General features: G+C 39.9%; 2 protein-coding genes across 7 annotated transcripts in view; one reads left to right on the top strand and one right to left on the bottom strand.

The window, feature by feature from the left end:
* Positions 1 to 12,542, top strand: part of LOC121600617 (hemicentin-2-like) — a 220,148-nt gene that overhangs the window by 75,799 nt on the left and 131,807 nt on the right. For 4 of the 6 annotated variants that reach the window (XM_041929369.1, XM_041929367.1, XM_041929372.1 and 1 more), the window contains exon 2: positions 2,689 to 2,738. The exons of the other annotated variants lie outside the window; for them this stretch is intronic. The gene's annotated coding sequence lies outside the window, so the exon portion shown is untranslated. The remainder of the gene's footprint in view (positions 1 to 2,688; positions 2,739 to 12,542) is intronic. 6 annotated transcript variants of the gene reach the window in all.
* On the bottom strand, positions 6,947 to 12,499 carry LOC121600615. The gene is made up of 13 exons (XM_041929354.1): positions 11,968 to 12,499; positions 11,557 to 11,905; positions 10,710 to 11,498; positions 10,563 to 10,649; positions 10,287 to 10,488; positions 10,031 to 10,198; positions 9,843 to 9,937; positions 9,604 to 9,758; positions 9,096 to 9,535; positions 8,772 to 9,028; positions 8,022 to 8,692; positions 7,609 to 7,957; positions 6,947 to 7,539 (listed from the first exon to the last, which is right to left on the bottom strand). The coding sequence occupies exons 3-13, from the start codon at positions 10,762 to 10,764 to the stop codon at positions 7,253 to 7,255; spliced, it is 2,766 nt and encodes a 921-aa protein (XP_041785288.1). The 5' UTR covers positions 10,765 to 11,498; positions 11,557 to 11,905; positions 11,968 to 12,499; the 3' UTR covers positions 6,947 to 7,252.

The raw sequence follows: 12,542 nt of genomic DNA, 5'->3' as shown, positions 1-12,542 counted from the left end.
GAAAAAACCTGTTTGACAAACGTAATAAATTTGGAAACAAACTGTTCGCCTATCGTATACTCTAAACGAATCATTGTTGCCTTGGACGCTCCAATACTAAACCCAAGACAAATAACCTTGCGCGGGCACCAATGAAGCTTTCTCATCGAATTTATGACGGAATATTAAATAAGCCCCGTTCACCACGGCACGGCCGCTAATTTTTTTCTTCTCGAAGAATGGTAGACTGTTTTCGTCATAGGTAGATAGCGACAAAAGCGTATACACCCTGTACGTCCGGGCATATAAAGAAACATTTATTATACGGGTTTGTGTACACCTAATATTTTCTTATTTTCCTTTATTTGTGTTTCATAGGCATTATTTGTCACGTTTGCACGTTCCGTTTTAATGTTTAGCTTTTTTAGGGTTATGGATCATTGGTAATTTGATTTGAGAATTAAATCGTCTTTTTATTTTTCTGAAATTTAAACGTTTTAAAAATTAATACATGGTTTTAAGTAGTAATCAAATTAAATAGCTACAAAATTCAAGAAAAAATACTCAAAAGATCCGGGTTGCTTCATTTTATCCAATCAATGATGCTCTCCAAGTGCAATTAAGGATAAAATTGGCAAAATGGATTAATCGTTGGTGATTTAGCTAATTGGAAACTGTTATCACTTCATTTCGCCTTTTGCACACAATGTAGCAGTTGTATTACGAAAGAGTGGGTGGTAAATGGGTGTTGACCCCGTTTGGGAGCAAATGAAATGAAATTGAAAATTTCCCAACGGAACAGCACACTGCTTAATCCGTGTCAGTCGATCGTTGCTGTCTCGCGATGGCAAGTATTGTCCATGGTGTTGTAAAACTGAAAGACACATTAAGGGTTCAGTTTTAGATATGCGTGTAGAAAATTTGTGAAGAATTTTATCTATGAAGGTTTTTATGGTTTTTTATGTCAAATTTCTATCAAATTGATGTTTATATGAGATTTAACACAATTGTGCAACAGAAACAAAAGCAGCGATTGAATTGTTTTGCCAAAAACAGCGTGAAGAACTAAGCTTGATATGTATTGTTTGATGTAATGATGAAATAATGATTTTCCTGCGTCACAGTAGTTAAGACGCACAAATTTACAGCATGCCAGTAAAGAGTAAAATATATCTATCGTATATCTATTTCGACTATCGAAACACTTAACTGAGAATACCAAACACCAAAACATATCAAAACATCTAGTAAAGTTAACTCGATTGCGATCAAATGTATGATAATGACATTTACAGGCGTCCCCCGAGTTACGACCTCCTCGAGTTACGACCTCCTCGAGTTACGACGATTCGCAGTTACGACGATTTTGATTTTGACAGTTAAAAGTTGTCAGTGACAAGAAATTGATGTATTTTTTTGAATTTCTGGGCTGATAATCGTTATACACACATTTCCAAAGATTCCACAATTACCCTATCTTGAATATCTATACTGTGTACGGCTTTTAAAATATAATTATTACATTATCGAACATTATTTTGAACAAAATACACGATATCATAAATTCCAACTCTTCAAATTCGGTTATAAACTTAGTATTCATAGATATTCGACATACGACTTTTTCGACTTACGCCTTGCTTTGGGACATTTTTTCGGTCCCAAATACAGTCGTATCTCGGGGGACACCTGTATTTATTCACGGTATAAAACACACAAACGATTCAGACAATTAATTTGAAGTTGTTGCAATGATGCAGTGCTTGTACAATCAGATTTGCATTTCATTCAAACCTTTGATGTGCGCTCATGATATTAAAAAAATACAGAAAACTGTGTAATCGAGATAGTCTAATTTTAAGCTGTTTAAATATTGACTAATTTATATTGTGCAAGCACTTTTGAACATTTAAACAATTGTTGAAAAATAGCTGCAAATTGATATCTTTAGATTGCTTTAATGTTAATAAAAGTATTTTACCTAAACCTTTTGCACCACCCTAAAGTATCTTGTAGCGGTGTAATATACACAAAGACACAAAAAAAACAACGTGTTGATGTATTTTATTATAAATTATCTTTCTGCTATGATTCTTGTATGTGCCTTATGTATGAGAAAATTTTAATCGGTTTTAATAAAAACTTCCCCACTAAGATGGGGTACTTTTTTCTTTTCACCAACTTTACTATTCACATACATACGCACATATATAGCGTGCAACTTCTTTGTGCATGTTTCCTTTGTCTCTTTGAGTGAAATTTCTCCTAAAGCATTACTCATTGATGATGATGAAAAAATTCGAACCATACCTTGTTGGCAAATGGTTCTGTGGAGGGAAAAAATCTTTCATGACTTTCACGGAATTAATAACACTGTAACAAAGAGAGATGAGATTCTAACGGAAGCCAACCAATCGCCCAATCCAATAAGCGCGTAATGTAAAGAGAACAGGGCGGGAGAAAGAGAGAACAAAAAAAAGGGTAATATTTCTTGTGAAAGTTTCACAAAGCGATTATAGCGAAACCAATAAAGTATCATTTTGGTTTTGTAAAATATGTTTGAACGATTCACCAGGCGCAAAAGTTCACAGGATAAAGAATGAAAATAGCTATGAACAAAAATTTTACGATTCTTTATTTAATTAATCCTTTTTTTTAATGTCGCGTTCTAACTAACTCGTCTTCACCAATGCTTCCGTTTAATTACAGGTTATGAAATTCCGGGTTGCTTCCATAAAAATCTGTCTTTGAAGTGACAGGTAAGCTAGTAAAATGTAAATAAAATGTAATATAATTTTTACACATTTTACATTTTCAAAAACATCAACAAAATTATCATTTTAAATCATATCAAATAGATACCAGTTTTATTCTGTCAGAAGTTCCCTCATCTGGCATTTTAATGTCGAATTTTGAAACAGATTTTGTGTCCGATTTTCCACTACATCATTGAATTTAAGCTATTCTCCAATAAGATGCCAGTTTAGTCCGATCATGTCAATGTCAGTATTTGTGAACGGCACAAAATAAAACGCAATAAAATCACAATAGATTAATGGTGTGGCGCTAAAAGAAACACCGTTAGCTTGTCATTCATTAGGTTGATATCAATAAGCGATTGAGATAAACAACTCTCTACGGTGAGGATGAAACCGATGATATCTGCTGTCAAAGAAGGTGTATTCTAATTCCCTCCGAACGTTTTTTATATATTGTCCCACTAGAGTAACGAACAATACCATTTGTAATCAGATATTCGATGGCGAAAGTACAGCAAATTGACAATATTGAATGCGTGAATTGAGGTGCTTTCGGACCATACAATAAAGGGCGTGTCATGGCAATGCGAAACAAGACAAAATAAAAGACAATAGAATGTAAATGTTAAAAAATATTCTGGTACACCGAATGTAGCATGATTCAATTCATTGTGAGTTGAACTTCACGAAACACGACTGATTTCGGCTCATGTGCGTGGTTTGGGAAGGACAGAAAAAAACTTAAAATTTGTTTCGGTTTGGTGAGTTGTCTCCGGGGCCAGTTTTCAAATTGGATGTGAACACGCTTTTGCTTTTTACCAATCAGTTGACATGCCAGGGAGAGAGACAGAGAGAGATGAATGTCATTTGCATTTTGTCATTTCAAGAGATCGAAAACCGATTGTCAGTATTTCAGGAAAGGGGATTTGGGCTGGAAAAATTGGCATGTTGTCATCAAACAAAAAGGTTAAACAATATTTAGCCATTCTTAAACGACACGGGATTGTTATTTAAATGCTTCAATCTTGTGTGAAATGGGGCCATTGATTGGATGTGATCTGCTTGGTTTGAAATAAGCTAGGGATGTAAATGTTTTCTGATTGGTTTTTGAATAGAGTGCAAAACATGTTTTTTTCACCAAGTACTTTCTTCTTACATGATGTTACATAAATGTAATTGAGAGATTTAAATTATTGCATCGATTGTATTTTTCTGTTTTTTTTAATTATACTTGAAATACTAAATTCTTACACAAGCGTGAAACTGCGTGAAACGCGCGACAATACTCCATCATGAAGATTGTTGATTATGCTAACAAAATCAACACTAATGAGCCAATTGCTTACTGATTTATTAAAAGCATTTGTCAATGCAAGCATTGTTGTTGAAAATAGTGGTCCCGAAAGGTCCCATCTGCTGATGCTGCTATCGTTGTCGAGGGCGAACTATTAATTTTCTCAGAAAATAAGTATCGATTTGCTTAATTTTCTAAAGCTCGTTGGCATGGTGGCTGGCGTGCATTGCTCCGCGTCTCTCCCGTCTTCTTTTGCTTCTCGTATTCGACAAATACGCTGACTAACGAGATGAAGCCTCGTCAACGGTGTCGATAACATGGCATGCCAACCGTTTCTAGGCAAACGATTCATGAGCCGCCAGGTACTGCTGGAGAAGTTGAAATGGAACCGATGCAGTGGCTTATTTCTGCCGGCGTGATTTAAGATGTTTCACCTCATTGCTTATTGGATGTGCAGAAAATCCTTGAATCAACAGCACCATTCACGATAGCGCACTGGTAGTAGATGAGTCTATGGAGATGTTTTGACGTCGCTTATTTCTATTCATTTTTTCTGCTGATGATGAGCTCTTAAGCTGGGGTAGTGTCTGTACGAAAAGACACCAAGAAGACTGCTAGTATATGCAATGTGGCTCATGGAAACTTCCGCCCGAATTACGGCATATAAAGTACGGTTTGTCGATGTCACTGTAAGCTTTTGAGCGAAAGCTTACACCACTGCTGAGGCTGTGTTGCTTCAATATCGATGAGACTTAAGTAGTATTTTTGGACTCATGCACAACGTGTGGTGTGTTTGAGTATCATGAAATAAGCTATTGATTTGCTTAAGGGGAAGAAGTAGCACATCAGTATCAGATGAAGAGATATTGATGTAACTGTCGGTCAACAGGTTTGAACAAATATAATATCTGATAGAGTAGTGACAAAAAAGACGCTGTTGCGCTCAACATAAAATAATGCTTATTTTTGCCTCTGCACCGCAAAAAGCGAATCTTTTATTCTTCTTCTTTTTGGCACAACAACAGCTGCCGGTCAAGGCCAGCCTGTACCCACTAACTAGTGAATTCGGCTTGGCTTTCAGTGACTCATTGTTACCATAACAGGATAGTCACTCCTACGTATGAGGGCACGGTCTATTCGGGACTTGAACCCATGACGGGCATGTTGCTACGTCGTACGTGTTGACGACTGTACCACCAGACCGGCCCGAATTATTATTAATTGGCTTTAAATTGAACAAAATGCATGATTTCTCTTCACGTTTAAATGTCACATGACTGAATTTTGTTACTGGAGCAAAGCGTCCAAAATTTAAAACAACCTTACTATCGCTCTTTAATCCAAGACGTTGGAAACCTCCCCTATCTTTTGCTTAGCGTGAGATTAAGTTTGAAAGTAATGCCAAATGCGTTAGGAGCTTGGGTTTGCAGCTATGGGTACGTATAATGATGGGTTTTTAATGGCCGTCGGCCACCGTGGCCGTGAAGTGAAGGCTATACCCCGTACCTTATGACAAAGCAATTTTGTCACCGCTTCAGTTACATCAGTACCAAGGGATCCGTCCAGCAGGAGGTAGCTTCACTTACCGAATCAGACAATTTTCCGTTCTATTTCCCACCCTGGGATCTTTCACTGATGATTTTCCAACGCTTTACTATCTTTCCCTGCTGCCAATCTGTTTATGTTCTACGCTTTGTGCGAAATGATTTTTGCTGGTTGCATTTCTATTACTTTTTTGCATGATTCCTTGCTTCCTTCTTGAGACTAAATGTCGGTTACGGCTTATCCATTCCGCTTTTGTACCGCTACCGTAGGATCGTAGTTTAAAAACTCATCAACAAGCTCACTTCGCAAGTGAAGGGTGTAGCAAGGAACGAAAATGAGAACCACATCAGAGAACCACAACGAAACGATGGCGTGAAATCAGTCGAAGCTAATGCCATCCATAGCGATCGCAAATGAAAAACCGTGTTTTTCTGTGGCATTGGGAATTAATTTTCTTTCGACTATCCGTCAAAGATTGCCCATTCGTACCTCTGATGCCTTCGCAGAACTTTGCGGGGACCAAAATAGCGGTATGAAGGGCGGTACTGATTGCCAATGAGCGTAGCTGGTTTGCAAAGATTTAGTTTTTGCAGTGCTACCGTGCTGAAATCTTTGCTCGTGTTTTGTATCTGTATAAATGAGTGTGCTCGTGAAGAGAAAAATGTGGATAAGAAAAAAAAACAACAACACTATCCCTATCGGGCGACTACTGGAGGTTTGATCCACTTCGTTAGTTAGCACCAACTCAACCAACGCTTGGAAAGGCAGCCATCGTAACAACCCAGTTTCCGTAACATAGTTTCGTTAGCTTTGAACGTAGATCCGGTCTCAGATTGCCTTAGGCACTAAGAACATACGCTGAGAAGCAACTTTGTCTCGGAGTAGAAAGAAACATGGGATGAAGCGACTAGGTTTCCGTTTCCGGGCTTAAAAGGTACTGCTATCCTTTGGTGACATTGACAAGTATGCTGAATTGAGGTTTGTGGAAAGATCTGTGCCGTTTCCTTCCTATTTCAATCGAAAATGGTTGTCTTTGTGCTCGGCTCGACACCTTCACAGAAAACCCTTTGGTGATGAGAATTAATGCTTGCGCGCGTGTTGTTTATTGGCAACGAGTAAATCGTAGCTAAAGATGTCACTGATTTTTACTTCCGGCTTACCTTGGGAAATCCTCATTCATTATCCGCAAACAGCCTTAAGCTGGTGGAATATATTACTTGTCGAATAATCAACAACTAGCAAGATTACCACACAAATGTAATTTAGCGTTTGGTAGTTACTGGACATAATTTCGTTAATATTAAAAATACAGTCATTAATAATAACGGGTTTAAAATAATAATAATATCGAACATTGTTTTATGCAATCTTTCCTGTCTTTTATTCCACTTTTTCATCTTTTTTTCTTGCTAACGCTGATTCATAATGTTGAAAGGTTGTTGGAATCATCCTATGCAATTGAAAATAATGAAATCATGAGTTACAAAAGATGATATGATTAGTTCTAATGAAAGAAACTGTCTCGGAGCTCGGAAAATTGTTTTAAGTAAAAAGCTTTGTATTAAATCTCTTATTCAGTTTTCATAATTAATCTATGAATTAGATTTAATAATAATCAGCACTTAGTAGTTTTCATGTATCAGCGCAGTTTATTAATTTAGTCATGATTTGACTCTTACTTCAGAACTTCCTTAAACCAATCAATGTACATCGCAATGCGGTGTACAATGCGCAGAGAGGTTGAATTGCAACGTCCATGGCTATATATGTTCACCAGATACTCAGTAAAGAGATTGTTGTCCTCATTCTGTCTGAAAATAATTGGACTTCCCGTTGGGTAACAGTGTTCTCCTGTTCCGTAAACGCCCGGAACCATACACGTAATCCGCGGATCCGAGAATGTTCTGGCAAAGCGTACATTACAATCCCTCACGTACATTGGATGTATGGGGTCGAAACCATCTGCGGAAGGACACAATTGGTTGTGAGTTTCAATTCGTCAGTATAGATAAATGAAGGTTTTTTTCTTACTTCCACCTCGAAATATTGCCGACTCGACCGGAGAATAAGTTTTATTTTGCCATAAACATCCCGGGAACATGTACACTGTAGGCTGCACTGGCAAAGTAAGCTTTAATAAGGCAATATTATTCTCAAACGTAGTTTGATTGAACTCCGGATGAATTTCCACTGTGCCGATAGGTATGATCGCTATATTCGTGGTCTGCGGTCCAGATCGGATATTTCCCAGGCGCACAACGGTTGGTTCGAATTCTTTCGAAAGCAAACAGGACGCAGATGTTACGACAGCACGAGTACTGATGAGATATGCAATGCACTGAAACCGTATTTCCGATCCCTCTTCCCATCCTACCTCAGCCTACAAGGAGAATAGAATCAGGATTTTATGAGTTCGTCACACTAAATAAGTAGACAATACTTACAAAATGAGGCAATCTCAATCTCAATGGTTGAAAACCCTCCCATTGTTGCTGGCGCTGTTTGCGTAGCTGTGCGTACCGCTGTCCGCACTCGTTAAATTCTCTCTCAATCTCACTCGGATTACTTGTTACATCTGTACGAGGACAACATACCACGGAACCACCGGAGCATATAATTATAGAATCGCCGTTTGACATTCGCTGCCGTATACTGGGACATCTATCATGGGCTACACAAACACCCTGCACGCCTCCACTGTAGCTACAACGATCGTTCAAACGAAGGTCGGGATCGATGAAGATCACCTCGTCCTTCGATCCGGTAGTGGAGGATTTTCTGTGGTTAGCAATTTCCGGTAGCAATACAGACTCAATCCACGGCTTGTGTGCATTAAACCGTACAGCTACAGCTGGCTCTCCGAAGCCACAATCACGACCGAACAGATTCATTCCGTAAGCGTAATTGAAGTACTTCGAATAGCGCCACATTTCTCTCTCGATAGGACCACCAAGGTGCTGGTCACATGTGGCTGGTACTAAAAAAGGCTTATTTTGGAAGCAAATGTGTTCATTTTGTAGCCCGTTTTTGAGTAACGTTCGGTACTGTTCGGCCAGCCGACATTCGTTGTTGGAGTGCAGTGTTGCCCGTGGTGAAATTCCAATGATGGTAGGATCTTAAATGAGTGCAATCATAGGTGTGATTCAATGGTGGGTCACAATTTATACGGCATGTATCTTATGGTTGAAACATACCTAGCGTAGTAACTCTTTCGTCTCGATTATAGCCTACCAAATCAGCACGACCTTTACCGATGACCTCAAACTGCGGATCGGGAATGGTGTCGTTGTACCAAACGCAGGCGGGAATAATTGATACTGGAAATGGTAGCTTCAAAATAGCAATATTGTTGTAGTAGGGTCCTGCCGCAGGGTTGTACTTTGGATGAACGATGGTTTCCGATACGTTGATGAAATTGCCATTGCTTAACCGCACTCTGGATGGTGTTGAACTAAGAGAGATGTGTTATTTAGCATACTGAATTACTGTCCGGTTACACACACAAACATCTTACATACCCCATATGTGATGCACAATCGGCTAATGTTGCAATGGCATCTCGCTCTATGAGGACACCGGAACAGTTGTGCCGAGAGGGAACAATCGAATTTTCCCAAAAAATGTCGACCCGCTGTCTGCTATCGCCTCCTACTAAATGAGCTTTGTCTGAGTCATAGGTTTCAAAGTTATTGCTTCTCGAGACCACCACATCGTCCTCATACTCGCGCACATGTACATAGCGTAAGGCGCAGGTCCAAGGTTGAAATTTGTGCACCGTTGCTAGCTCTCCTTCCTTCTGGAGCGTCTCAATGATCCATTCGACAAAGCTGGATACCCGAGCATATACGCCCGGATTTGCTTGTCCACACGGTTTACCAAACGATGTAACACCCACCAGGAAGGGCGTCATTTTGGCGTTGTGCAATAGTTTCACGTGCAGCGGTCCACCGGAGTCACCCTGTGAGAAAAGGAATACGTCAGTCAGTGCTATGCCATTTAAAAAAACCCATATATTCAACTTCTTACCGGGCATGTATCCATCTTCTCATCGCCCGCACAAAGGTGATGTGCGTGCAGCCCGTTTCTTAAACCACGCTCGGAGGAGGTGTAGAACTTTGAGCACTGTGTATTGTTCATCGGAGTAAGATCGACCTTGAGCAAAATGTTTGTTTTATCCTCACCTAAACGACATGATCATTAGAGTTTATTGCACGTTTGGGATTACCTGGCTGGATTATCCCAAGCGCTCTGAAACATTCACTCACCAAAACCTGTTCTACCCCAACCAGCGGCATATAGCTTCGGAAAGCGCACTTCGTCATCTAACCAGAGGCAAGCAGGGGCCACCGTTTCATGTACCCTGGTTCGAAAAGAAACGAAAAAAAGGTATTATGTTTCTAGCTGTACAGTTATTATCCGTTGGGCAGTTTTGTAACCGGCTTTGATTTCTCACGTGATATTTTTTTCCAGCTGCATTAGTGCCACATCGTAATACTTCGCACTAAATCGATGTTGTTGGTGGCGTATGACTTTCACAATGCGCAACTGCTGTGGAAACTCATCGTCATCATCGCTGTAGATGTTGAGGTCTCCCATTCGTGCCACATCTGGTGCTACATCTCTATGTGAGACGTACAAACAAACAGAAAGCACAAATCCAATAGAATAACGAATAGACTCTTGCTATTTAAAATTGATTGATTCCATACTCATCGTTTGCCGCACAGTGTGCTGCAGTAAGAATGAAGTTCTCCCATATCAGTGATCCACCGCAGCCCCAGTTCACTTTACCGTCAGCTCCTGTCCAGCCGATCGCGGCGATATGAGCGAACTCGCGTAACAGTGCAGGATTTCCGTATGCCGGTGCCACTAACCCCTCGAATCCGTCTTTCCAGTTTCTTGTGTGACAATCTGGCTCAAAAATAAACAAAATGTCTGGTACTGTATGCAGTATTTGTGCATTTAGAAATTCAGAAGCCGCTCACCGTTTAGAGATATTCTATCATACGCTAACATCATATCCATCTCATCTTCAGGTAATCGAGGTCTGATCGGGTACAATTTGCAAGTACCTGTTAAATAAATTTAATCCATGCATAAAACATGCGAATAGTTTTGATTCACATACTTACAATACGGTAACACTGCAACAATGAGCACTACGGACAGAGCCCAATCACACGCCATTATCACTGATCTGTTGTTGATCGTACACTAAAGCATGCTGCGAGTCTGTGGTACTGCTAAAGTGCATCGGTTTATTAGCGTCTCTCTTTCCCGCCACAACTGATTCGTGCTCACTCTTACCGGCAGTAAACTGGTTTATGAACAGCTTTATAGCACCGCAGCTACAGAAGCAACTGTTAATCTGTCTGTTAGATCACGCGTTTGAAAGATCGCCAAGTTCTAATGGTAGCGTAAAGTGGGAGGTTTCGCTAACGAAAACATGTGTATTGTATTGCCACAATAATTCTCTTATTTTACGGGTAAATATAGGAAAGGGAAACCCATTGATTATTTAAGAAATGAAGCGAGCTCAAACTGAAGATTGCAGTCATTTTCACATATGCAAGGATTATTTTTTATTTTTCGATAGTTTATTGGAGGCAGAAAATAATCTGATTAGACTGATTCAGTGTAAAGGTTCTCTATTATCCATGGAACATATTCCGAAATGCGGCTATTAATCAGCGGCTCGTCAGCTTCATAGTTGCCACCGCGGCTGTATACTCCGATCAAATATTCAACTGGAGCGTTTTTGGTTCCTTTTCCACGCCAAACGATAAGGCCCGCTGTGTTTATAGATTGCGAGGTAGTAGAATGCATACAAAATTCCCCACCGTGCAATGGGGTTTTTACGTACCGCTTGCAATCAGAATCGTAAACGGGATGCACAGATGATTGCTGTAGTTGTGATTGAACTGCAATTGAAACATAAATATGTTCAAATACTTCTTTACAAGTTCACCATTAACCAACCAATGGTCTGTAGTGTTGCCACCAACGGAGTGTGTGTTTTGTTTCTCCACAAGCAACCAGGAAAGATCGCTGCGGTGGGTTTTATGGGATCGCTCAGTTTTATTAGAGCAAGATTATTTGCTCCCGTAGCAGACTCATACTGTGGATGGCGAATAATAGTTGCAATTGGCGCTCGAATAGGAAAATCTTCATATTGACTTCGAATGGAGCCAAATAGTAACAGATTTGGTTTGCGGTTTACAATCTCGGTGCACGCAGCGCTCGTAATTACAGATCCAGTGGTAATGAGGTAGCCTAAACATAGAGTATATTGGACACCGGTCTTTTCATTCGTCCAAACTACTTCCGCCTGAAAAATAGTTAAAAATCGTTTATATTTTTTATCTAATGTACAAAATTAATGATAAATACTATATGTGGTTTCGGTTGAGGCAGCTCCGCGCTAATAAAAAAGTTTCGCCGACGGAATGACTCGTAACGATTTTCACAATCTTCTAACTGTTGATCTTCATCGTTAAGCAGCTGTTCATCATCCAAGACGTCCTTTGGTAGACAGCATATTATCGTCCCATTCCCACAGAAGATCATGGCTTCATTTTGTTCTAAGCGTTGCCGAACTCGCCTACAACGTTCAGTGGGAACACAAAGTCCAACCGATTCATCGTAAAAATCACAACGATCAAACAATTCCAGATCGGAGTTGATGAATTGAACAGCATCTAGAGAGTGAGAATTTTGGCTTGACAATTTGGCGGGTAAAAGCACCGACTCTAGCCAGTTCATATGAGCATGTAGTCGAACAGCTACTGCAGGTTCGCCGTAACCACAATCTCTTCCAAAAAGGCTAATTCCATACACATGTTTGTAATGGCGTTGAAGGCGAAAAACTGAACGTTGAAGCGGTCCACCGCTGGTAAGGTTACACACCTCAGGCACCAGAAATGGGTCATTACCAAAGCATAGATGCTGAGGCGCAAGTCCTTGGA

This window comes from Anopheles merus, chromosome 3L, assembly GCF_017562075.2.
Source record: "Anopheles merus strain MAF chromosome 3L, AmerM5.1, whole genome shotgun sequence".
Taxonomy (NCBI): Eukaryota; Metazoa; Arthropoda; class Insecta; order Diptera; family Culicidae; genus Anopheles; species Anopheles merus.
This window is presented reverse-complemented; position numbering and strand designations above follow the sequence as displayed.